This window comes from Anomaloglossus baeobatrachus, chromosome 11 (assembly GCF_048569485.1).
Source record: "Anomaloglossus baeobatrachus isolate aAnoBae1 chromosome 11, aAnoBae1.hap1, whole genome shotgun sequence".
Classification (NCBI taxonomy): domain Eukaryota; kingdom Metazoa; phylum Chordata; class Amphibia; order Anura; family Aromobatidae; genus Anomaloglossus; species Anomaloglossus baeobatrachus.
This window is the reverse complement of record NC_134363.1, coordinates 190,185,437-190,212,913: the sequence shown is the minus strand read 5'-3', so window position 1 is coordinate 190,212,913 and position 27,477 is coordinate 190,185,437. Positions and strand designations below refer to the sequence as shown.

Here is a 27,477-nt window from a genome sequence, read left to right as displayed (position 1 = left end):
ACTGTGTGCATTATCCTGTACTGTGACATCACTGTGTGTATTATCCTGTACTGTGACATCGCTGTGTGTATTATCCCTGTACTGTGACATCACTGTGTGTATTATCCTGTACTGTGACATCACTGTGTGTATTATCCCTGTACTGTGACATCACTGTGTGTATTATCCTGTACTGTGACATCACTGTGTGTATTATCCCTGTACTGTGACATCACTGTGTGCATTATCCCTGTACTGTGACATCACTGTGTGCATTATCCCTGTACTGTGACATCACTGTGTGCATTATCCCTGTACTGTGACATCACTGTGTGTATTTTCCCTGTACTGTGACATCACTGTGTGTATTATCCTGTACTGTGACATCACTGTGTGTATTATCCCTGTACTGTGACATCACTGTGTGTATTATCCCTGTACTGTGACATCGCTGTGTGTATTATCCCTGTACTGTGTCATCACTGTGTGCATTATCCCTGTACTGTGACATCACTGTGTGTATTACCCCTGTACTGTGACATCACTGTGTGTATTATTCCTGTACTGTGACATCACTGTGTGCATTATCCCTGTACTGTGACATCGCTGTGTGCATTATCCCTGTACTGTGACATCACTGTGTGTATTATCCTGTACTGTGACATCACTGTGTGTATTATTCCTGTACTGTGACATCACTGTGTGTATTATCCCTGTACTGTGACATCCCTGTGTGTATTATCCTGTACTGTGACATCACTGTGTGTATTATCCCTGTACTGTGACATCCCTTTGTGTATTATCCTGTACTGTGACATCACTGTGTGTATTATCCCTGTACTGTGACATCACTGTGTGTATTATCCTGTACTGTGACATCACTGTGTGTATTATTCCTGTACTGTGACATCACTGTGTGTATTATTCCTGTACTGTGACATCACTGTGTGTATTATCCCTGTACTGTGACATCACTGTGTGTATTATCCCTGTACTGTGACATCACTGTGTGTATTACCCCTGTACTGTGTCATCACTGTGTGCATTATCCCTGTACTGTGACATCGCTGTGTGCATTACCCCTGTACTGTAACATCACTGTGTGCATTATCCCTGTACTGTGACATCACTGTGTGTATTACCCCTGTACTGTGACATCACTGTGTGTATTATTCCTGTACTGTGACATCACTGTGTGCATTATCCCTGTACTGTGACATCGCTGTGTGCATTACCCCTGTACTGTGACATCGCTGTGTATTACCCCTGTACTGTGACATCGCTGTGTATTACCCCTGTACTGTGACATCGCTGTGTATTATCCCTGTACTGTGACATCACTGTGTGTATTATCCCTGTACTGTGACATCGCTGTGTGTATTATCCTGTACTGTGACATCGCTGTGTGTATTATCCCTGTACTGTGTCATCACTGTGTGTATTATCCCTGTACTGTGACATCACTGTGTGTATTATCCCTGTACTGTGACATCACTGTGTGTATTATCCCTGTACTGTGACATCACTGTGTGTATTATCCCTGTACTGTGACATCACTGTGTGCATTATCCCTGTACTGTGACATCACTGTGTGTATTATCCTGTACTGTGACATCGCTGTGTGTATTATCCTGTACTGTGACATCGCTGTGTGTATTATCCTGTACTGTGACATCACTGTGTATATTATCCCTGTACTGTGACATCACTGTGTGTATTATCCCTGTACTGTGACATCACTGTGTGTATTATCCTGTACTGTGACATCACTGTGTGTATTATCCCTGTACTGTGACATCACTGTGTGTATTATCCCTGTACTGTGTCATCGCTGTGTGTATTATCCCTGTACTGTGACATCACTGTGTGTATTATCCTGTACCGTGACATCACTGTGTGTATTATCCTGTACTGTGACATCACTGTGTGTATTATCCTGTACTGTGACATCACTGTGTGTATTATCCTGTACTGTGACATCACTGTGTGTATTATCCCTGTGCTGTGACATCACTGTGTGTATTATCCCTGTACTGTGACATCACTGTGTGCATTATCCCTGTACTGTGACATCACTGTGTGCATTATCCCTGTACTGTGACATCACTGTGTGTATTATCCCTGTACTGTGACATCACTGTGTGTATTATCCCTGTACTGTGACATCACTGTGTGCATTATCCCTGTACTGTGACATCACTGTGTGTATTATCCCTGAACTGTGACATCACTGTGTGTATTATCCCTGTACTGTGACATCACTGTGTGTATTATCCCTGTACTGTGACATCACTGTGTGTATTATCCCTGAACTGTGACATCACTGTGTGTATTATCCCTGAACTGTGACATCACTGTGTGTATTATCCCTGTACTGTGACATCACTGTGTGCATTATCCCTGTACTGTGACATCACTGTGTGTATTATCCCTGAACTGTGACATCACTGTGTGTATTATCCCTGAACTGTGACATCACTGTGTGTATTATCCCTGTACTGTGACATCACTGTGTGTATTATCCCTGAACTGTGACATCACTGTGTGTATTATCCCTGTACTGTGACATCACTGTGTGCATTATCCCTGTACTGTGACATCACTGTGTGCATTATCCCTGTACTGTGACATCACTGTGTGTATTATCCCTGTACTGTGACATCACTGTGTGTATTATCCCTGTACTGTGACATCACTGTGTGTATTATCCCTGTACTGTGACATCGCTGTGTGTATTATCCTGTACTGTGACATCACTGTGTGTATTATCCCTGTACTGTGACATCGCTGTGTGTATTATCCTGTACTGTGACATCACTGTGTGTATTATCCCTGTACTGTGACATCACTGTGTGTATTATCCCTGTACTGTGACATCGCTGTGTGTATTATCCTGTACTGTGACATCCCTGTGTATATTATCCCTGTACTGTGACATCACTGTGTATTATTCCTGTACTGTGACATCACTGTGTGCATTATCCCTGTACTGTGACATCACTGTGTGCATTATCCCTGTACTGTGACATCGCTGTGTATTATCTGTGTGCTGGGAAGATATTGGCATCATGCACGCAGTGATGTCACAATAGTCAGATAATGCATATCTTGCGCCCCTCTCCATCAGACATAATGGGCTGCTTCATGAATTATTGTTCCAGAGATTAATCTACAGCCCTGTCGGGATTAACCCCCCGATAATGGCTATATCTGGAGTGCAGAGTGTACAGTGCAGAGGGTGACCTTGGGCTGCGGACCCCCGGCCCGACAGTGATTGGAGGCAGATTGGCGCTGCCCGCCTGGCTGCCCTCATCTCCTGACTCCCCGGATCACAGTCGGCTCCTGTCCCTAAATAACTCACATACTGCGATAATGCAGCGCGGAGCGGCGAGGAGATCCGCCGAGGGCGCCATAGTAACCCCGGATCACGGAGGCGCCATTCGGTTTTATCTCGCCCGCCGTACACAGGAATATGGTTTCCTTTCGCTCGCGCTCCCTGAACGACAGCAGGAGTTTAATTACAATTAAATAGCTGGCAGAAAACAAAACCAGCGGTAAGAAAAGGGCGGGGGAGGGGAGCGTCAGCATGGAGGAGACGCAGGCCTGCGCAACAGGGTTACATGGGACTGCAGGTGACAGCTACTACATTATCTGTGCTGTTACATGGGACTGCAGGTGACAGCTACTGCATTATCTGTACTCAGATATTACTGTGTTATCTGTGGTTTTACATGGGACTGCAGATGACATCTACTACCTTATCTGTGGTGTTACATAGGACTGCAGGTGACTACATTATGTGTATAGAGTTGGGGTCTCCTGGGCTTCGTCAGACGAGGGGTGACATAGGGAATCCGATGGCTGGAGATGTCGGGGTGTAGCGGGGCCCCTGCGAGCAGCCGGTGTAAACCCCAGAGCAGCGGGATTGTGTGCTGTCTGTGCACAGCGCTGCAGGTGGAGATTCCTGGAGCCACAGCGCCCCCTGCTGGCTGCTCTGGGGGCTGCATCTTCCTGGGTTTCGGGGGCCGCCTGTTGCTTGTATTATTTGTAGTGAATTTTCCGCTGATCGTCAGGATAAAAAAATCTGCAGCTAATCATAGAGCGGGGAGCCTGAGCCGTGAGATGGGGGCGCCGGCGCCCTGTGCTGCTCGCGCCCCTCCCCGGCCGCCTCCTCTGTAGGGTAATGCTATACAATGTGCAGGTCTGCTGTGTACGGTATACACGGACTCTACATGGCGGCATTGCTCCTAGAGCCGGCTAACTCTCCGGCTGAGGCTGTCGATCCATGGCTGGGCCTAGAGATGAGGAAACCCTGCGGACTCCCCACGTGGCCATCAGCCATTGGAACACGTGGTGTATTCTTGTCAGTGAGGTTCTCGGTCACTGACAGCAAGCAGAGGTGTTGGGATGAACTGACTACGAGGTGGAGGAGCGGGGTGTAATGTGTGTGTTTCTTCCGGCAGGTCCCCCCATCATCTCCAGCACGCAGACGCAGCACGCCCTGCACGGAGAGAAGGGTCAGATCAAGTGTTTCATCCGCAGCACCCCTCCCCCGGACAGGATCGTAAGTATCGGGCCCGGGGGTCTCTACTGCTACAGGGGTCACTCTGTGGCTTCTTCTGCAGATCAATCAGTACTTTTATCAAAACGTTCAGGAAATCGCGAGAGAGTAAAAAGCGCAATGTTTTAATTGTCGTTCTCCACGGTGGGGTCGTATCCGTCGTTCTCCACGGTGGGGTCGCATCAGCCGTTCTCTATGGTGGGGTCGTATCAGCCGTTCTCCACGGTGGGGTCGCATCAGCCGTTCTCCACGGTGGGGTCGCATCAGCCGTTCTCTATGGTGGGGTCGTATCAGCCGTTCTCCACGGTGGGGTCGTATCAGCCGTTCTCCACGGTGGGGTCGTATCCGTCGTTCTCTATGGTGGGGGTCATATCCGCCGTTCTCTATGGTGGGGTCGTATCCGCCGTTCTCCACGGTGGTATCGCATCCGTCGTTCTCTATGGTGGGGTCGTATCCGTCGTTCTCCACGGTGGTATCGCATCCGTCGTTCTCTATGGTGGGGTCGTATCCGCCGTTCTCCACGGTGGTATCGCATCCGTCGTTCTCTATGGTGGGGTCGTATCCGCCGTTCTCTATGGTGGGGTCGCATCAGCCGTTCTCCACGGTGGTGTCGCATCCGTCGTTCTCTATGGTGGGGTCGTATCCGTCGTTCTCTATGGTGGGGTCGTATCCGCCGTTCTCTATGGTGGGGGTCATATCCGCCGTTCTCTATGGTGGGGTCGTATCCGTCGTTCTCTATGGTGGTATCGCATCCGCCGTTCTCTATGGTGGGGGTCATATCCGCCGTTCTCTATGGTGGGGTCATATCCGCCGTTCTCTATGGTGGGGTCGTATCCGCCGTTCTCTATGGTGGGGTCCTATCCGCCGTTCTCTATGGTGGGGTCCTATCCGCCGTTCTCTATGGTGGGGTCGTATCCGTCGTTCTCTATGGTGGGGTCGTATCCGTCGTTCTCTATGGTGGGGTCGTATCCGTCGTTCTCTATGGTGGTATCGTATCCGCCGTTCTCTATGGTGGGGTCGTATCCGCCGTTCTCTATGGTGGGGTCGTATCCGTCGTTCTCTACGGTGGGGTCGTATCCGTCGTTCTCCACGGTGGGGTCGTATCAGCATTTCTCCACGGTGGGGTCGTATCCGCCGTTCTCCACGGTGGTATCGCATCCGTCGTTCTCTATGGTGGGGTTGTATCCGTCGTTCTCTATGGTGGGGGTAGTATCCGCCGTTCTCTATGGTGGGGTCGTATTCGCCGTTCTCTATGGTGAGGTCGTATCCGCCGTTCTCTATGGTGGGGTCACATCCGCCGTTCTCTATGGTGGGGTCATATCCGCCGTTCTCTATGGTGGGGTCATATCCGCCGTTCTCTATGGTGGGGTCATATCTGCCATTCTCTGCAGCCGATCCCCTGCACACTGCTGTAGCTTCACCTCCCGGGTGTCTGGCAGAGCAGCACCCGTCCACCACCGAGCGCCCCCGAGTGCGCATGCCGCCCCCTATATAGCAGACCCCTACCATCCATAAGTGTCATTGGAGCCAGCGCTCAATCCGCGGCTTCTCCAGAGTCCTCCGCTCGTTCCAAAAATAAAAGCAGGACATCTTTGATCTTGTTTCTCGGATTCATCCCCGCGGCAGCCGCACATCACTGGGGGCCGGGCTCCATGGAAGCTATTTATACCTTTCCCACCTACACAAACAAGCCTGCGGATCTCACCGTGTGCCTGCGATCTGTGAGACACAAACCCCCAGGAACTGAGCGAGGACGAGCCACGCAGCCACCGACCGCAGCACGACGTTCAGTGTCATGGCCCCAATAAACCCCCAGGAACTGAGCGTGGACGAGCCACGCAGCCACCGACCGCAGCACAACATTTAGTGCCATGGCCCCAATAAACCCCCAGGAACTGAGCGTGGACGAGCCACGCAGCCACCGACCGCAGCACGACGCTTAGTGTCATGGCCCCAATAATCCCCCATGAACTGAGCGTGGATGAGCCGCGCAGCCACCGACCGCAGCACAACATTTAGTGCCATGGCCCCAATAAACCCCCAGGAACTGAGCGTGGACGAGCCACGCAGCCACCGACCGCAGCACAACATTTAGTGCCATGGCCCCAATAAACCCCCAGGAACTGAGCGAGTGCGGACGAGCCACGCAGCCACCGACCGCAGCACGACGCTTAGTGTCATGGCCCCAATAATCCCCCATGAACTGAGCGTGGACGAGCCGCGCAGCCACCGACCGCAGCACAACATTTAGTGCCATGGCCCCAATAAACCCCCAGGAACTGAGCGAGCAAGGACGAGCCACGCAGCCACCGACCGCAGCACGACGTTCAGTGTCATGGCCCAGCACAAGCCTTGCAGCCGCCGTGTGACCTGCGCCGGGTCTGGTCTGCGATTAGTCTGGTCATGTTCACACGTCGCGCATTTGCCGCAGATTTTCACCCCTTTTCATTATAATGGAGAAATCCTGCACATAGTAAGGACTTGGACTCTGCGGGTTCTCTGTGTGCACCCGCCGAAAATCTGCACCAAACGCGCAACGCGGGGACCTGCCGCAGGGTTTTCATGGTCACTCTGAGAATGTTCTCTTCTGTGTGTACAGCGCTCGCCGTGCGGCACAGTCGCGGGATCACAGCGGTCCACGAGCGACATTAACGCCTGAACATTGTGTACGTTTTTATATGAAAACTTCCCGATCATTTCCTTTTTCCGCCGCCCGATTATTCATTCTCATTATCACTTCTGCAGCTTAACAGCGTGAGCACCGTACGATGGGCGCTAGTGGGGGAGACCCCCGTGTGGAGCCGTACAATGGGCGCTAGTGAGGGAGACCCCCGTGTGGAGCCGTACGATGGGCGCTAGTGAGGGAGACCCCCGTGTGGAGCCGTACAATGGGCGCTAGGGGGGAGACCCCCGTGTGGAGCCGTACAATGGGCGCTAGTGGGGGAGACCCCCGTGTGGAGCCGTACAATGGGCGCTAGTGGGGGAGACCCCCGTGTGGAGCCGTACAATGGGCGCTAGTGAGGGAGACCCCCGTGTGGAGCCGTACGATGGGCGCTAGTGAGGGAGACCCCCGTGTGGAGCCGTACGATGGGCGCTAGTGAGGGAGACCCCCGTGTGGAGCCGTACGATGGGCGCTAGTGAGGGAGACCCCCGTGTGGAGCCGTACAATGGGCGCTAGTGAGGGAGACCCCCGTGTGGAGCCGTACAATGGGCGCTAGTGAGGGAGACCCCCGTGTGGAGCCGTACGATGGGTGCTAGTGAGGGAGACCCCCGTGTGGAGCCGTACGATGGGTGCTAGTGAGGGAGACCCCCGTGTGGAGCCGTACGATGGGCGCTAGTGAGGGAGACCCCCGTGTGGAGCCGTACAATGGGCGCTAGTGAGGGAGACCCCCGTGTGGAGCCGTACGATGGGTGCTAGTGAGGGAGACCCCCGTGTGGAGCCGTACAATGGGCGCTAGTGAGGGAGACCCCCGTGTGGAGCCGTACGATGGGTGCTAGTGAGGGAGACCCCCGTGTGGAGCCGTACGATGGGTGCTAGTGAGGGAGACCCCCGTGTGGAGCCGTACGATGGGCGCTAGTGAGGGAGACCCCCGTGTGGAGCCGTACAATGGGCGCTAGTGAGGGAGACCCCCGTGTGGAGCCGTACGATGGGTGCTAGTGAGGGAGACCCCCGTGTGGAGCCGTACGATGGGTGCTAGTGAGGGAGACCCCCGTGTGGAGCCATGTTGCAGACTAAAAACAAGGGAATAAAATAAGGGCAAACCTGGGACGAATTGTCACTGCCTTTTTCCTTCTGGGGCTGATGGTGCCGCGCTCCGGTCTCACCTGCGCTCCGGTCTCACCTGCGCTCCGGTCTCACGCAGCGGCCATTATTACATCATTCTCCATTTATACCACTGGCCAGAGGCTGAATCCTGAGGCCGCGCAGCTGTCAGGGCATGCTGGGAGTTGTAGTGTCACAAGTGGTTGCTCGTGGCTCTAGTCACATCCTGCAAGTTTCTGTGCACCTTATCCCCCACTCGGAGGAGCTGGAGCCTCGTCCTCTGCAGCGTCGGGGTCTCAGGAAACTCATCAAGGTGAAGAAAGGAAATTATAAAATCCTTCACTTCTGTCTTGACGACCGTAATGAGAAATCATTGCCCTGCGCCGGCATTTCAGCTTCAGAGATCAACTTTATTAAATTGCTCTGTGATTGGCACATCAGACACCGAGGATGGGGATAAAGGTGCACAGAGGACGGGGCGCAAAGGGTGCACAGAGGACAGGGCGCAAAGGGTGCACAGAGGACGGGGAGGTGCACAGAGGACGGGGCGCAAAGGGTGCACAGAGGACGGGGCGCAAAGGGTGCACAGAGAACGGGGCGCAAAGGGTGCACAGAGGACGGGGCGCAAAGGGTGCACAGAGGACGGGGCGCAAAAGGTGCACAGAGGACGGGGAGGTGCACAGAGGACGGGGCGCAAAGGGTGCACAGAGGACGGGGCGCAAAGGGTGCACAGAGAACGGGGCGCAAAGGGTGCACAGAGGACGGGGCGCAAAAGGTGCACAGAGGACGGGGAGGTGCACAGAGGACGGGGCACAAAGGGTGCACAGAGGACGGGGGGTGCACAGAGGACGGGGCGCAAAGGGTGCACAGAGGACGGGGCGCAAAGGATGGGTGAGCAGAGTGCACAGAGGATGGGTGAGCAGAGTGCACAGAGGACAGGGTGCAAGGAGGAACAAGGGTGGACAGAGGGTGATGGTTATACAGTAATTTTTGGGGGTGTATGCAAGATGGGGTGTACAGAGGTGAAGGGTGGAAGGAGGAAACAAGGTGCACAGAGAACAGCGTAAACAGAGAATAGAGGTTGCACAAATGGTGGTGGGTGCACGGAGGACGGGAGGGTGCACGGAGGACGGGAGGGTGCACGGAGGACGGGAGGGTGCACGGAGGACGGGAGGGTGCACAAAGAGCGGTGGGTGCTCAGAGGACAAGAGGGTGCACAGAGGACGGGAGGGTGCACAGAGGACGGGAGGGTGCACAAAGAGTGGTGGGTGCTCAGAGGACGAGAGGGTGCACAGGACGAGAGGGTGCACAGAGGACGGGAGGGTGCACGGAGGACGGGAGGGTGCACGGAGGACGGGAGGGTGCACGGAGGACGAGAGGGTGCACAGAGGACGGGAGGGTGCACGGAGGACGGGAGGGTGCACGGAGGACGGGAGGGTGCACGGAGGACGGGAGTGGATATCTGCAGGATGCCCTGGAGAAGCCGCGGCTCGTGTGGTTCCTACAGTCATACATACATCATGGTTCCTGATTGCAGTCTGTCCCTGGCCAGTGGGGGGCGCTCCTGCCCTGATTGTGGGGTGCTTTCTATGTGTGTGACCACATGTTATGTTCCTCCTGCCCGCAGGCCTGGTCATGGAAGGAGAACGTCCTGGAGTCGGGGACCTCGGGCCGGTACACGGTGGAGACGGTGAGCACGGACGAGGGCGTCATCTCCACCCTGAGCATCAGCAACATCGTGAGGGCCGATTTCCAAACCATCTACAACTGCACGGCCTGGAACAGCTTCGGCTCCGACACCGAGATAATACGGCTGAAGGAGCAAGGTGAGGAGCGGCGGTGCACAGGTGCGCATTAAAGGGGAACACCACCTTCATGTGCTACATACATGGGGAGCCTCACTAATCCGAGGATCGGAGGCCTCCAGCAGGGCCGCTCTACAGGGGCTTGAGATCTAGAGGGAGGCGGTAAAGTGTGTCTGTAAGGTGGCATTCCCCTTTAAATTCGGGTTGCTGTCATTGAATGTGGACCAGACGTAACATGGTGACGTAGACAGACTGGTGCCGGCCAATGCAGGACGGCGGCAGGCTTATAGTGGGCACGAGGACGGTGTGGACAGACTATAATGGGTCAGCGCCGAGGCCACAGACTGACCGCACGCCGGATATAATGCTGCTGACATCACTGGGGACCCTGACCGCTGCGCCCCCATATGGAAAGCATCAGGCTGTGTGTGGCGGTGCGTCCTCGGGGTCTGTGCAGTCACCGTGCACCGCTGCGGCACATCGCAGGACATGTCGTTTACTGTCAGTATCGGTACCGGAGGTCAGGACGACGCAAGCGCAGGGACAGGTCGCATTAATAAGAGGGCGCGAGAACCATGGCATTACTTCTAGAATCAGCGCCGGTCCTGCCTCATCCAAAACAGCGCCACTCCTGTGTACAGGTCGTGTCTGGTACTGCAGCTCTGACCATTCACTTTAGTGGCACCGAGGTGCAGTACCAGACACGACCTGTACACAGGAGAGGCGCTGATTAGGCTGCGATATGAGGCACACCCCACGAACAGGACTGGCGCCTTTCACGCGTCTTCCTAATACCTAAAGCCCCAACTCTAATGTGCAAAATCTAAAAAGATAATGTGGTGTAGCCGTAATGTCAGATCTCTGCGCTCGCACCAGCGCCGCACCTGTGCACTAGATCAGGGCTGAAAAGAGGCCAGAAAATAAGAGATCTAGAGCAGAATCAGGTGCTGTGTGCTCCAGAGCTGCAAACATAATTCTGCTCTCCAGCTCCAAATACATCATCTCCAAAGAGATCCATAAAGATGAATGCGTGGAAGAGAGTCTGGAGCCCGACTGATCAAACCCAGCACCGCGCCTGCTAGGGGACAGAGCCTCTAGTGTCCCCATTATTGAAATATGCTAATGAGGTTCCAGGTGCACTCTGGGCGTGGCTTCTCCCCGCAGGCTCCTGTAAAACCAGAGCGGTCATTCAAGGAAGAAGGGGATGGAGCTAGGAAGGTGCGCGGATCTGTCCGGCCACAGCCAGGGGGCACCAAGCAATTAGCAAATACCAAAGAGGGATGCAGCGACGGACCTGGACCCTAAAGGAGCGATCATTATTCGGGCCCTGCCCCTGCAAGGTGCGGTGCTTGGTTTGTGCAGTCACTTGATGTAAACTCCCTTTATATTTAAATTCTCATGTCCTGAATCTGCGTCTCCAGTTCCCCTCTGCGGATCAGAGTCACATTAACCACAGGAAAATGACAAAAACAGCAACAAAAAAGTTACAAGAAATGAACAAATAGAGATGAAAGAGGCGCGGCCACTGACCAAGAGCCGCCACTGACCAAGAGCCGCCACTGACCAAGAGCCACCACCGACCAGGAGCCGCCACCGACCAAGAGCCGCCACCGACCAAGAGCCGCCACCGACCAAGAGCCGCCACCCGACCAAGATCCGCCACCGACCAAGAGCCGCCATTGACCAGGTGCCGCCACCCGACCAAGAGCCGCCACCAACCAGGAGCCGCCACCCAACCATGAGCGGCCGCCCAACCAGGAGCCAACACCCGACCAGGAGCCGCCACTGACCAAGAGCCGCCACTGACCAGGAGCCGTCACCGACCAGGAGCCGCCAATGACCAGGAGCCGCCACCGACCAGGAGCCGCCACTGACCAAGAGCCAACACCCAACCAGGAGCCGCCACCCGACCAAGAGCCGCCACCGACCAAGAGCCGCCACCGACCAGGAGCCGCCACCGACCAGGAGCCGCCACCGACCAAGAGCCGCCACTGACCAGGAGCCGTCACCGACCAGGAGCCGCCAATGACCAGGAGCCGTCACCGACCAGGAGCCGCCAATGACCAGGAGCCGCCACCGACGAGGAGCCGCCACCGACGAGGAGCCGCCACCCGACCAGGAGCCGCCACCCGACCAAGAGCCGCCACCCGACTAAGAGCCGCCACTGAACAAGAGCCGCCACCGACCAGGAGCCGCCACCCAACCATGAGCGGCCGCCCAACCAGGAGCCAACACCCGACCAGGAGCCACCACTGACCAAGAGCGCCACTGACCAGGAGCCGTCACTGACCAGGAGCCGTCACTGACCAGGAGCCGTCACTGACCAGGAGCCGTCACCGACCAGGAGCCGCCACCGACCAAGAGCCGCCACCAGACCTGCAGCCGCCACCCCCCGACCAGGTGCCACCACTGACCAGGAGCCAACACCCGACCACAAGAGGCCACTAATCAGGAGCCGCCACCGACCAGGAGCCGCCACCCGAACAGGAGCCAACACCCGACCACGAGAGGCTACTAATCAGGAGCCGCCATTGACGAGGAGCTGACACCCGACCAGGAGCCGCCACTGACCAGAAGCCAACACCCGACCACGAAAGGCCACCGACCAGGAGCCGCCTCCTGACCAGAATTCACCACCGACTAGGAGCTGCCACCACCCGACCAGGTGCCGCCACTGACCAGGAGCCAACACCCGACCACGAGAGGCCACTAATCAGGAGCTGCCACTGACCAGGAGCCAACACCCGACCACGAGAGGCCACTAATCAGGAGCTGCCACCGACCAGGAGCTGCCACCACCCGACCAGGAGCCGCCACTGACCAGGAGCCAACACCCGACCACGAGACGCCACCAATCAGGAGCCGCCACTGACCAGGAGCCGCCATCGACCAGGAGCCAACACCTGACCATGAGAGGCCACCAACCAGGAGCCGTTGCCCGACCAGGAGCCGCCACCTGACCAGGAGCAGTCACCGGACTATGAGAGGCCACCGACCAGGATCTGCCACTGACAAAGAGCCACCACCCAACCAGGAGCCGCCACCGACCAGAAGTTGCCACCCGACCAGGAGCCGCCACCGACCATGAGCAGCCACGACTAGAAGCCACCGCACAACCAGGAGCCGCCGCCTGACCAGGAGCTGCCACCTAAACAGGAGCCGTCACTGACCAGGAGCCACCACCTGACCAGGCGCGGCCACCGACCAGGTGCCTGGTAATGCTGATATTGCTCCCCACCCGTCACCACAGTGTTCGGCTTCTCTGATTTTTTTTTATTTGCCTCCTTGATTAAGACAAAAATAAAAGACCACGAGGAGGAGATAACATGGGAGCAAAAACTGGTGACGGCAAACGGGGGAGAAGTGTGAATGAGGCTCATACAGTCATGTGTTTATGTGTGTGTGTGTGTGTGTGTGTGTGTGTGTGTGTGTGTGTGTGTGTGTGTGTATATGTGTGTGTGTATATATATATAATATATACAGACAGTCATGGCCAAAAGTGCCGACACCCTTGAAATTGTCCCAGAAAATGAAGTATTTCTCCCAGATAATTATTACAATTCCTCTTTTTGTTGCACACATGATTATTTCCTTTGTGTGTATTGGAACAAAAATAAAATTGCAAATTGGAGAAAATCACCTCCTAAACCCGTCCACAGGCTTCTTACTCCTCATGGTCTCTTATGTCCACAAGACGCTTTTTCTGAAGGATTTTGGTTAGTTACGTACATTTTCGCTTTTTTCTTTCTCGGTGTCAGCAGTGGGGTCCTCCTGGGTCTCCTTCATAGTATGTCATTCTGATGTGGACGGATACGTCTGCACTGTCATTGATACCCCTGAGCTGCAGGACGGCTGGAATTTCTCTGGATCTTGATTGGGGCTTATCCACCATCTGGACTACCCTGCGTTACAACCTTTCAGCAATATTTTCTCTGTCGTCCACGTCCAGGGAGATTAGCTACAGCGCTGTGGGATGTAAACTTCTTCATTATATTGCTCACTGACGACAAAGGAACATCAAGATCTCTGGAGATGGATGTGTGACCTTGAGATTGTTGATATTTTTCAATAATTTTTGTTCTCAAGTCCTCAGGCACTTCTCTCCTCCTCTCTGTGCTTAGTGTGGCACACACAGACACACAAGGCAAAGATTGAGGGAACGTCTCCACTTTTCATCTGCTTTCAGGTGTGATTTCTATATTGCCCACACCAGTTACTTGCCACAGGTGTATCTGAACGAGCGTCACATGCTAGAAACTTATTTTCCCATAATTTTGGAAAAATGCCATCAATTTGTCCGGCCTATGTTTGGAATCTTTTTGTGAAATTGTGTCCAATTTCTCTTTTTTTTGTGTTGTCCCAATACACAAAGGGAATAAACCTGTGTATAACAAAATGTGTAAGTGCAATCATATCCTAGGAGAAATATTATATTTTCTGGAACAATTTCAAGGATCCAACACTTATGGCCATGACTGTGTGTGCAGCTGTATATAAGGGGTGTGGCCTCATGTCTGATCATGTCACTATCAGTGATGTCATCGCCAGGGGTCGGGGCTGTATATAAGGGGTGTGGCCTCATGTCTGATCATGTCACTATCAGTGATGTCATCACCAGGGGGCGGGGCTGTATATAAGGGGTGTGGTCTCATGTCTGATCATGTCACTATCAGTGATGTCATCACCAGGGGACGGGGCTGTATATAAGGGGTGTGGTCTCGTATAAGGGGTGTGGTCTCATGTCTGAACATGTCATTATCAGTGATGTCATCGCCAGGGGGCGGGGCTGACACCTCTCACACTATATACAGGATGGTTGTCAGCAGTAATACCACAAGGTGACGTCTGCTTCTGATTACAGAGAATAAGTTTTGGAAATTATAAGGCAGCTTCTTACAAGAAAAGTGCAGAGAAACATCTGGCGGATGATGTCTGGATACGTCATCTCACAGAGTGACCCTCAGTCTGATCCAAGAAACCTTTCAGATTAAATGATTGCTGCAGCCGCACATTAAATCACATAAAATATGAATATTGTCATCTCCGTAATGTATCTCTTATTGATCCATGTTCTCATCTCAGCCTTAAAGGGGAACGAACCCTGGAGAATTATCAGCAAAGACGTCTTTCTCTAATCCCAAATATAAAACAGTAATAACGTCCTGCAGCCGCTGAGAGAATGGGATTATTTAGCTTTAGCCTCATCTACACCATTACAAAGCTTTACTATAGCTACTATAATACTGCCCCTATGTACAAGAATATAACTACTATAATACTGCCCCTATGTACAAGAATATAACTACTATAATACTGCTCCTGTGTACAAGAATATAACTACTATAATACTGCCCCTATGTACAAGAATATAACTACTATAATACTATACTGCCCCTATGTACAGGAATATAACTACTATAATACTGCCCCTATGTACAAGAATATAACTACTATAATACTGCCCCTATGTACAAGAATATAACTACTATAATACTGCTCCTATGTACAAGAATATAACTACTATAATACTGCCCCTATGTACAAGAATATAACTACTATAATACTGCCCCTATGTACAAGAATATAACTACTATAATACTATACTGCCCCTATGTACAAGAATATAACTACTATAATACTGCCCCTATGTACAGGAATATAACTACTATAATACTGCCCCTATGTACAAGAATATAACTACTATAATACTGCCCCTATGTACAGGAATATAACTACTATAATACTGCCCCTATGTACAAGAATATAACTACTATAATACTGCCCCTATGTACAAGAATATAACTACTATAATACTGCTCCTATGTACAAGAATATAACTACTATAATACTGCCCCTATATACAAGAATATAACTACTATAATACTGCCGCTATGTACAAGAATATAACTACTATAATACTGCCCCTATGTACAAGAATATAACTACTATAATACTGCCCCTATGTACAAGAATATAACTACTATAATACTGCCCCTATGTACAAGAATATAACTACTATAATACTGCCCCTATGTACAAGAATATAACTACTATAATACTGCTCCTATGTACAAGAATATAACTACTATAATACTGCTCCTATGTACAAGAATATAACTACTATAATACTGCCCCCTATGTACAAGAATATAACTACTATAATACTGCCCCTATATACAAGAATATAACTACTATAATACTGCCGCTATGTACAAGAATATAACTACTATAATACTGCCCCTATGTACAAGAATATAACTACTATAATACTGCCCCTATGTACAAGAATATAACTACTATAATACTGCCCCTATGTACAAGAATATAACTACTATAATACTGCCCCCTATGCACAAGAATATAACTACTATAATACTGCCCCCTATATACAAGAATATATCTACTATAATACTGCCCCTATGCACAAGAATATAACTACTATAATACTGCCCCTATATACAAGAATATAACTCCTATAATACTGCTCCTATGTACAAGAATATAACTATTATAATACTGCCTCTATGTACAAGAATATAACTACTATAATACTGCCCCTATGTACAAGAATATAACTACTATAATACTGCCCCCTATGCACAAGAATATAACTACTATAATACTGCCACCTATATACAAGAATATATCTACTATAATACTGCCCCTATGTACAAGAATATAACTACTATAATACTGCCCCTATGTACAAGAATATATCTACTATAATACTGCCCCTATATACAAGAATATAACTACTATAATACTGCCCCTATATACAAGAATATAACTACTATAATACTGCCCCTATGTACAAGAATATATCTACTATAATACTGCCCCTATATACAAGAATATATCTACTATAATACTGCCCCTATATACAAGAATATAACTACTATAATACTGCCCCTATATACAAGGATATAACTGCTATAATACTGCAAATAAGGGAACAAAAATCCAGGACTCTTGTGGTATACAGTAAAATTTAAAATCCAGCAAGCACAGGAGAATGTGCAGTGACGCGTTTCGAGCCACTATTGTGCTCCTACTACTGTCTCCTATGTAGGAGAATATAACCAATATAATACTGCTCTGTGAGGTGGGCTGGATACACTATAGCGCATTCTGAGCTGTGTGCAGTTGTATGTCATGTTGTTATATAGGGCGGGTTTTATTATTATTAGGGTGGTGTTTTATGTTTTTAGTAGGTTTGGTTTCTGCATTATAAGCCCCCGCAGTTACAGGTTGCGCGGGGTCTATCTCCGCTTTGACAGCGAGGGGTTAAGGATGCGCCACTTGTTGGATGATCTCCAGCGCGGATTGTATTAATAGCGGGCGGCAGGTGGAGGCGCCATTACCCTCTGATTTATAGACGCCGCTGTCATGTAGATTGAATCGGGACTAAATGAACTGCTCAGAATCAGCCTTGGGTCTCATCCAAGCTAAGCGGAGACTGTGGCCGCGGTCAGATGACGGCGGGAGACTGCAGGGGGCGGAAAGCCAGATGGGCCTGTGTGCGAGGAAGAGCGGGGCGAGGGTGGGCCAGCGAGACCCCGCAAAAAAGCATATCCATACACCCAGGGCTGACCCCTGATCAATGCATCGCTGCCTATTATTCATACTGTTCAGTATTCTACACCCTGCGCCACATCCCAGCCTCCTGCATCCTGCGCCACATCCCAGCCTCCTACACCCTGCGCCACATCCCAGCCTCCTGCATCCTGCGCCACATCCCAGCCTCCTACACCCTGCGCCACATCCCAGCCTCCTGCATCCTGCGCCACATCCCAGCCTCCTGCATCCTGCGCCACATCCCAGCCTCCTACATCCTGCGCCACATTCCAGCCTCCTGCATCCTGCGCCACATCCCAGCCTCCTACACCCTGCGCCACATCCCAGCCTCCTGCATCCTGCGCCACATCCCAGCCTCCTACACCCTGCGCCACATCCCAGCCTCCTGCATCCTGCGCCACATCCCAGCCTCCTACACCCTGCGCCACATCCCAGCCTCCTGCATCCTGCGCCACATCCCAGCCTCCTGCATCCTGCGCCACATCCCAGCCTCCTACATCCTGCGCCACATTCCAACCTCCTACATCCTGCGCCACATCCCAGCCTCCTACACCCTGCGCCACATCCCAGCCTCCTGCATCCTGCGCCACATCCCAGCCTCCTACATCCTGCGCCACATCCCAGCCTCCTACATCCTGCGCCATATCCCAGCCTCCTGCATCCTGCGCCACATCCCAGCCTCCTACACCCTGCACCACATCCCAGCCTCCTACATCCTGCGCCATATCCCAGCCTCCTGCATCCTGCGCCACATCCCAGCCTCCTACACCCTGCGCCACATCCCAGCCTCCTGCATCCTGCGCCACATCCCAGCCTCCTACACCCTGCGCCACATCCCAGCCTCCTGCATCCTGCGCCACATCCCAGCCTCCTACACCCTGCGCCACATCCCAGCCTCCTACACCCTGCGCCACATCCCAGCCTCCTGCATCCTGCGCCACATCCCAGCCTCCTACATCCTGCGCCACATCCCTGCATCCTGCGCCACATCCCAGCCTCCTACATCCTGCGCCACATCCCAGCATCCTGCATCCTGCGCCACATCCCAGCCTCCTACATCCTGCGCCACATCCCAGCATCCTGCGCTACATCCCAGCCTCCTACATCCTGCGCCACATCCCAGCCTCCTGCATCCTGCGCCACATCCCAGCCTCCTACATCCTGCGCCATATCCCAGCCTCCTACAGCCTGCGCCACATCCCAGCCTCCTGCATCCTGCGCCACATCCCAGCCTCCTACATCCTGCGCCATATCCCAGCCTCCTACACCCTGCGCCACATCCCAGCCTCCTGCATCCTGCGCCACATCCCAGCCTCCTACATCCTGCGCCACATCCCAGCCTCCTGCATCCTGCGCCACATCCCAGCCTCCTACATCCTGCGCCATATCCCAGCCTCCTACAGCCTGCGCCACATCCCAGCCTCCTGCATCCTGCGCCACATCCCAGCCTCCTACATCCTGTGCCACATCCCAGCCTCCTACATCCTACGCCACATCCCAGCCTCCTGCATCCTGCGCCACATCCCAGCCTCCTACATCCTGTGCCACATCCCAGCCTCCTACATCCTACGCCACATCCCAGCCTCCTGCATCCTGCGCCACATCCCAGCCTCCTGCATCCTGCGCCACATCCCAGCCTCCTACATCCTGCGCCACATCCCAGCCTCCTACATCCTGCGCCACATCCCAGCCTTCTGCATCCTGCGCCACATCCCAGCCTCCTGCATCCTGCGCCACATCCCAGCCTCCTACATCCTGTGCCACATCCCAGCCTCCTGCATCCTGCACCACATCCCAGCCTCCTGCATCCTGCACCACATCCCAGCCTCCTACAGCCTGCGCCACATCCCAGCCTCCTGCATCCTGCGCCACATCCCAGCCTCCTACATCCTGCACCATATCCCAGCCTCCTACAGCCTGCGCCACATCCCAGCCTCCTGCATCCTGCGCCACATCCCAGCCTCTTACATCCTGCGCCACATTCCAACCTCCTACATCCTGCGCCACATCCCAGCCTCCTGCATCCTGCACCACATCCCAGCCTCCTACACCCTGCGCCACATCCCAGCCTCCTACATCCTGCGCCATATCCCAGCCTCCTGCATCCTGCGCCACATCCCAGCCTCCTACATCCTGCGCCACATCCCAGCCTCCTGCATCCTGCGTCACATCCCAGCCTCCTGCGCCACATCCCAGCCTCCTACATCCTGCGCCACATCCCAGCCTCCTACATCCTGCGCCACATCCCAGCCTCCTGCATCACATCCCAGCCTCCTACATCCTGCGCCACATCCCAGCCTCCTACATCCTGCGCCACATCCCAGCCTCCTACATCCTGCGCCACATCCCAGCCTCCTGCATCCTGCGCCACATCCCAGCCTCCTGCATCCTGCTCCACATCCCAGCCTCCTACATCCTGAGCCAGATCCCAGCCTTCTACATCCTGCGCCACATCCCAGCCTCCTGCATCCTGCGCCACATCCCAGCCTCCTGCATCACATCCCAGCCTCCTACATCCTGCGCCACATTCCAGCCTCCTACATCCTGCGCCACATCCCAGCCTCCTACATCCTGCGCCACATCCCAGCCTCCTGCATCCTGCGCCACATCCCAGCCTCCTGCATCCTGCGCCACATCCCAGCCTCCTACATCCTGCGCCACATCCCAGCCTCCTGCATCCTGCGCCACATCCCAGCCTCCTGCATCCTGCTCCACATCCCAGCCTCCTACATCCTGAGCCAGATCCCAGCCTCCTACATCCTGCGCCAGATCCCAGCCTCCTACATCCTGCGCCACATCCCAGCCTCCTGCAACTGCGCCACATCCCAGCCTCCTACATCCTGCGCCACATCCCAGCCTCCTACATCCTGCATTAGCCATGCTCTATCTTGTTCAGTGGCCTATAATGTCCTGCAGATCTGGGGGGTCTGCATCCAGAGGGTCCCACTATTTACGTAAGACATAAAGCACAGACTGTGGTGTCTGTACGCATCTGTGTGCACCTTCAGGGCAGAGCACTGTTACTTTGTGAGTGGGTCACATGTCTCAATCTGCAGGAGATTTCACACCTTGTCACTCTTCACCCAACTCTCATATCTGCACTTCTGTGTCTGCAGCTGAATGGTCTGTCTCCAGCACCACGAGATTCAGCACCACGAGATTCAGCACCACGAGATTCAGCACCACGAGATTCAGCACCACGAGATTCAGCACCACGAGATTCAGCACCACGAGATTCAGCACCACGGACACCTCCACAGTCCCAGCTCTTCTCTGCAGCACAGTCCCACAGACGCTGCTCTACTCTGCAGCACAGTCCCACAGGCGCTCCTCTTCTCTGCAGCACAGTCCCACAGACGCTGCTCTACTCTGCAGCACAGTCCAACAGACGCTCCTCTTCTCTGCAGCACAGTCCCACAGACGCTCCTCTTCTCTGCAGCACAGTCCCACAGACGCTGCTCTTCTCTGCAGCACAGTCCCACAGGCACTCCTCTTCTCTGCAGCACAGTCCCACAGACGCTCCTCTTCTCTGCAGCACAGTCCCACAGACGCTCCTCTTCTCTGCAGCACAGTCCCACAGACGCTGCTCTTCTCTGCAGCACAGTCCCACAGACGCTGCTCTTCTCTGCAGCACAGTCCCACAGACGCTGCTCTACTCTGCAGCACAGTCCCACAGACGCTGCTCTACTCTGCAGCACAGTCCCACAGACGCTCCTCTTCTCTGCAGCACAGTCCCACAGACGCTCCTCTTCTCTGCAGCACAGTCCCACAGACGCTCCTCTTCTCTGCAGCACAGTCCCACAGACGCTCCTCTTCTCTGCAGCACAGTCCCACAGACGCTCCTCTTCTCTGCAGCACAGTCCCACAGACGCAGCTCTTCTCTGCAGCACAGTCCCACAGACGCTCCTCTTCTCTGCAGCACAGTGCCACAGACGCTGCTCTTCTCTGCAGCACAGTCCCACAGACGCTCCTCTTCTCTGCAGCACAGTCCCAGCTCTTCTCTGCAGCACAGTCCCACAGACGCTTATCTTCTCTGCAGCACAGTCCCACAGGCGCAGCTCTTCTCTGCAGCACACACAGTCCGACAGACGCTCATCTTCTCTGCAGCACAGTCCCACAGGCGCAGCTCCTCTCTGCAGCACAGTCCCACAGGTGCTTCTCTTCTCTGCAGCACAGTCCCACAGACGCTCCTCTTCTCTGCAGCACAGTCCCACAGACGCTCCTCTTCTCTGCAGCACAGTCCCACAGGTGCTGCTCTTCTCTGCAGCACAGTCCCACAGACGCTCCTCTTCTCTGCAGCACAGTCCCACAGGTGCTGCTCTTCTCTGCAGCACAGTCCCACAGACGCTCCTCTTCTCTGCAGCACAGTCCCACAGGTGCTGCTCTTCTCTGCAGCACAGTCCCACAGGTGCTGCTCTTCTCTGCAGCACATTCCCACAGGCGCTGCTTTTCTCTGAAGCACAGTTCTTCTATAGGAAATCGGGGATCATCGCCGCTCTTGTCACCATTCAATCTAAAAAGTTATTATTCCAAGTCATTTATTTAAGGAACATGAACAAGGTCTACGCATTTCAGGAGACTCTGCCCCCTTCTTCAGGACAATATAATAATAATGACACAGAAGATATCTGCAGCACAGTCCCACAGACGCTGCTCTTCTCTGCAGCACAGTCCCACAGACGCTGCTCTTCTCTGCAGCACAGTCCCACAGACGCCCCTCTTCTCTGCGGCACAGTCCCACAGACGCTGCTCTTCTCTGCAGCACAGTCCCACAGACGCTGCTCTTCTCTGCAGCACAGTCCCACAGACGCTCCTCTTTTCTGCAGCAGAGTCCCACAGACGCCCCTCTTCTCTGCAGCACAGTCCCACAGACGCTCCTCTTCTCTGCAGCACAGTCCCACAGACGCTCCTCTTCTCTGCAGCACAGTCCCACAGACGCTCCTCTTCTCTGCAGCACAGTCCCACAGACGCTGCTTTTCTCTGCAGCACAGTCCCACAGACGCTCCTCTTCTCTGCAGCACAGTCCCACAGACGCTCCTCTTCTCTGCAGCACAGTCCCACAGACGCTGCTTTTCTCTGCAGCACAGTCCCACAGACGCTCCTCTTCTCTGCAGCACAGTCCCACAGACGCTCCTCTTCTCTGCAGCACAGTCCCACAGACGCTCCTCTTCTCTGCAGCACAGTCCCACAGACGCTCCTCTTCTCTGCAGCACAGTCCCACAGACGCTGCTCTTCTCTGCAGCACAGTCCCACAGACGCTGCTCTTCTCTGCAGCACAGTCCCACAGACGCTGCTCTTCTCTGCAGCACACATTCAGCCCCTCGGAGTGGACACCACTCTGTACGCATCCATTACATTACTTTCCAGCACAGAACCGGAGCCACTCCAGTCTGTTTGGTAAAAACAACAAAAAGAGGACTAAATATCCTCCACAATTTAACATACTCACAGCAAGATAAAGCAGTGGTGAACTGCTCAGGCCAAAAAAACTAATGCACTACCAGGGTGCAACCAGACCCCCAATAGATGGAAGTATGTCAGGTAAGAGAAGAGCAAATCACTCACCCACCTCCAGAATATGGAGGGGGCGATCGCTAGATACAGTAATAAAATTGCACACTAGTGGCTTGCCTATCACACGCCCATACTATTCGATCAGGCGAGCTGCCCGGTGCTAGTGTGCACCATACAGGGACGGAGTCTATATTATGCAAGACCAATCATTAAGGGGCCTGGCTGCCCCCCGTATAAAATGTCATGTGCAGAAAAATATATACAAAATATCTGAGGTATTAGTTGATATTATGGCAAAAAATAACGGCAGCCTACAACCCACGTCAGGATACTATGCTCCTGTAAGTGTGAACGGCGCCCTATGCAAGCCACTAGTGTGCAATGTTACCATCCAGCGATCACCGCCTCCATATTCTGGAGTTGTGAGTGATTTGCTGCTCTCGCGCCTGTGATGCCTCCATCTATTGGGGTCTGGTTGTTTCCTGGTAGTGCATTAGTTTTTTTATCCGGGGTTCACCACTGCTTTATCCTCCCGTCTGTTTGTTCCTTTATTCTCGCCATTGGATAATGCACACACACGTATCACACTCGTGAGAAGGATTCCTACTGATTCCTACTGATTCTTTTATTTTCTTGTTTTTTTGTTACATGGAAATGTGAATGTAGCCATATTCAACCAAATTATTCTGATATTGAATCTGACAGATCCCAGTGGGATTTTACACCCAAAACAGTTACCTATGCTTAGATGCAGGTCTATGCGGTTGCCCAGTTCGGTTGGGGCTGTAGCCGGTCACCCAGCTTTCCCAGGAGCAGATAATACCATGGTTGCAGGAGGATTCTCGGTGTCGTGTGAAGGCTCTGCTCTGTAGTATCAGACGATCCTTGGAGCGGCGACCCCTTAATCCGGACCCACAAAGCAGCGGCGTCTTCCACAAGACACCGATTGGAATAAATCACACAAATGAATGGTGTCTCGTGTGGTCTGCCGGAGCGCGGTACTGATCCCACAACATGACGGCAGTAACCAAACTCTGCACTGGATCTAGTCGCTGGCCGATCCCCGGAGAGGCTCTGCTTAAGGCCCCCTTCACACGTCCGTGATACACGTGCGTGTTTGGTCCGTTTCCGTATATACCGGAGACACGGCCAAACGTGCACCAATGTTAATCTATGATTGTGGTCACACGTCCGTTATTTCATTATGTCCGTGTGTGCGTGTCCGTGATCCGTATGTGTTTGCGTTTGGCACGGATGCATGTCCGTTATCTGCACAGAGCACGCACACGTGGACACAATGAAAGTCTATGGGTATGTGCACACACGTTAGTAAACACGTATGCATCTACCTATAGTCCGTGTCCGTTTGGTGTTTTTATTTCTAGTGATGTCGGCTATTCTTTCTATTCCTGTGTATGTCGGTCAATCTCCCTGAGTCCGTCGGTCAGTCTCCCTGAGTCCGTCGGTCGGTCTCTCTGTCTGTCTGTCCCTCTCTCACAGTCTGTCGGTCAGTTTCCCCCCCTCTCTCATACTTACCGTTCCCCGATCTCCGGCGCAGCGCTGCACGGCAGTCACACTGCTGCGGCGGCTTTTACTATTTTGAAAAAGCCGGCCGCCCATTAAACAATCTCGTATTCCCTGCTTTCCCCGCCCACCGGCGCCTATGATTGGTTGCAGTGAGACACGCCCCCACACTGAGTGACAGGTGCCTCACTGCACCCAATCACAGCAGCCGGTGGGCGTGTCTATACTGTGCAGTAAAATAAATAAATAAATAATTAAAAAAAAACGGCGTGCGGTTCCCCCCAATTTTAATGCCAGCCAGATAAAGCCATACGGCTGAAGGCTGGTATTCTCAGGATGGGGAGCTCCACGTTATGGGGAGCCCCCCAGCCTAACAATATCAGTCAGCAGCCGCCCAGAATTGCCGCATACATTATATGCGACAGTTCTGGGACTGTACCCGGCTCTTCCCGATTTGCCCTGGTGCTTTGGCAAATCGGGGTAATAAGGAGTTATTGGCAGCCCATAGCTGCCAATAAGTCCTAGATTAATCATGTCAGGCGTCTATGAGACACCCTCCATGATTAATCTGTAAATTACAGTAAATAAACACACACACCCGAAAAAATCCTTTATTAGAAATAAAAACACACACACATAACCTGGTTCACCACTTTAATCAGCCCGAGAAAGCCCTCCATGTCCGGCGTACTCCAGGATGGTCCAGCGTCGCATCCAGCGCTGCTGCATGGAGGTGACAGGAGCTGCAGCAGACACAGCCGCTCCTGTCAGCTCCACACAGCAAATGAAGACAGCCGTGCGATCAGCTGAGCTGTCACTGAGGTTACCCGCGGCCACCGCTGCATCCACCGCTGGATCCAGTGACAGCGGGTAACCTCAGTGACAGCTCAGCTGATCGCGCTACTCACCTCAGTTGCTGTGTGGAGCTGACAGGAGCGGCGGTGTCTTCTGCAGCTCCGGTCACCTCCATGCAGCAGCGCTGGATGCGACGCTGGACCATCCTGGAGTACGCCGGACATGGAGGGCTTTTCGGGGCTGATTAAAGTGGTGAACCAGGGAATGTGTGTGTGTTTTTATTTCTAATAAAGGATTTTTCGGGCGTGTGTGTTTATTTACTGTAATTTACAGATTAATCATGGAGGGTGTCTCATAGACGCCTGACATGATTAATCTAGGATTTAGTGGCAGCTATGGGCTGCCAATAACTCCTTATTACCCCGATTTGCCAAAGCACCAGGGCAAATCGGGAAGAGCCGGGTACAGCCCCAGAACTGTCGCATATAATGTATGCGGCAATTCTGGGCGGCTGCTGACTGATATTGTTAGGGTGGGGGGCTCCCCATAACGTGAAGCTCCCCATCCTGAGAATACCAGCCTTCAGCCGTATGGCTTTATCTGGCTGGCATTAAAATTGGGGGGACCGCACGCCGTTTTTTTTTAATTATTTATTTATTTATTTTACTGCACAGTATAGACACGCCCACCGGCTGCTGTGATTGGGTGCAGTGTGACACCTGTCACTCAGCGTGGGGGCGTGTCTCACTGCAACCAATCATAGGCGCCGGTGGGCGGGGAAAGCAGGGAATAGGAGATTGTTTAATGAGCGGCCGGCTTTTTCAAAATAGTAAAAGCCGCCGCAGCAGTGTGAATGCCGTGCAGCGCCGCGCCGGGGATCGAGGAACGGTGAGTATGAGAGAGGGGGGGAAACTTCAGTCACTCGGGGGATTAGCGGTCACTGGTGAATCCTTCACAGGTGACCGCTAATCAGTACTCGACACAGACAGAGCCGCGGTATGAGGATGAAGTCGGGTGAAGTTCACCCGAGTTCATTCTCATCGCGCAACTCTGTCTGCTGTCAGCCGACATTTATAAACGACATTGTGCATCACACACACGGACATTCCACACGGACATTCCACGTACACATACACGTTAATTCCACACGCACACACGGACGTTCTGCACACAAACACGGCTAGCATACGCAATTCACACAGGTGCCACACGGACCATAAAAACGGACACAAAAACGGGACACGGACCCGAAAAACGGCCCGTAACACACGTGCGTGTTTTTCACGGACGTGTGAAGGGGGCCTAAAGGTGGGAAAACATTCTGCCCTTGCCCTGCTCTCACAGCTGAGGGTTTGTTACAATTGTATCCAGTCCACATTCTCCAGAGTGCTACAATGTATCAGTGCACGTAAAATAAGTCACCCATTAGACTGGGGGGATGTGCCCCCATAGATTACACTGGGGGGATGTGCCTCCATAGATTACACTGGGGGATGTGCCTCCATAGATTACACTGGGGGATGTCCCTCCATAGATTACACTGCGGGGATGTGCCCCCATAGATTACACTGGGGGATGTGCCTCCATAGATTACACTGGGGGGGATGTCCCCCCATAGATTACACTGGGGGGGATGTGCCTCCATAGATTACACTGGGGGATGTGCCTCCATAGATTACACTGGGGGGATGTGCCCCCATAGATTACACTGGGGGGATCTGCCTCCATAGATTACACTGGGGGGATGTGCCTCCATAGATTACACTGGGGGGGATGTGCCTCCATAGATTACACTGGGGGGGATGTGCCTCCATAGATTACACTGGGGGGATGTGCCTCCATAGATTACACTGGGGGGGATGTGCCTCCATAGATTACACTGGGGGGGATGTGCCTCCATAGATTACACTGGGGGGGATGTGCCTCCATAGATTACACTGGGGGGGATGTGCCTCCATAGA

General features: G+C 53.2%; 1 protein-coding gene across 2 annotated transcripts in view; it reads left to right on the top strand.

Moving 5' to 3' along the window:
• KIRREL3 (kirre like nephrin family adhesion molecule 3) overlaps window positions 1-27,477 on the top strand; it is a 1,021,297-nt gene that overhangs the window by 961,726 nt on the left and 32,094 nt on the right. For both annotated transcript variants that reach the window (XM_075328418.1, XM_075328420.1), the window contains exons 11-12: window positions 4,443-4,543; window positions 9,931-10,129. In XM_075328418.1, the coding sequence (XP_075184533.1) occupies window positions 4,443-4,543; window positions 9,931-10,129 (300 nt within the window). The remainder of the gene's footprint in view (window positions 1-4,442; window positions 4,544-9,930; window positions 10,130-27,477) is intronic.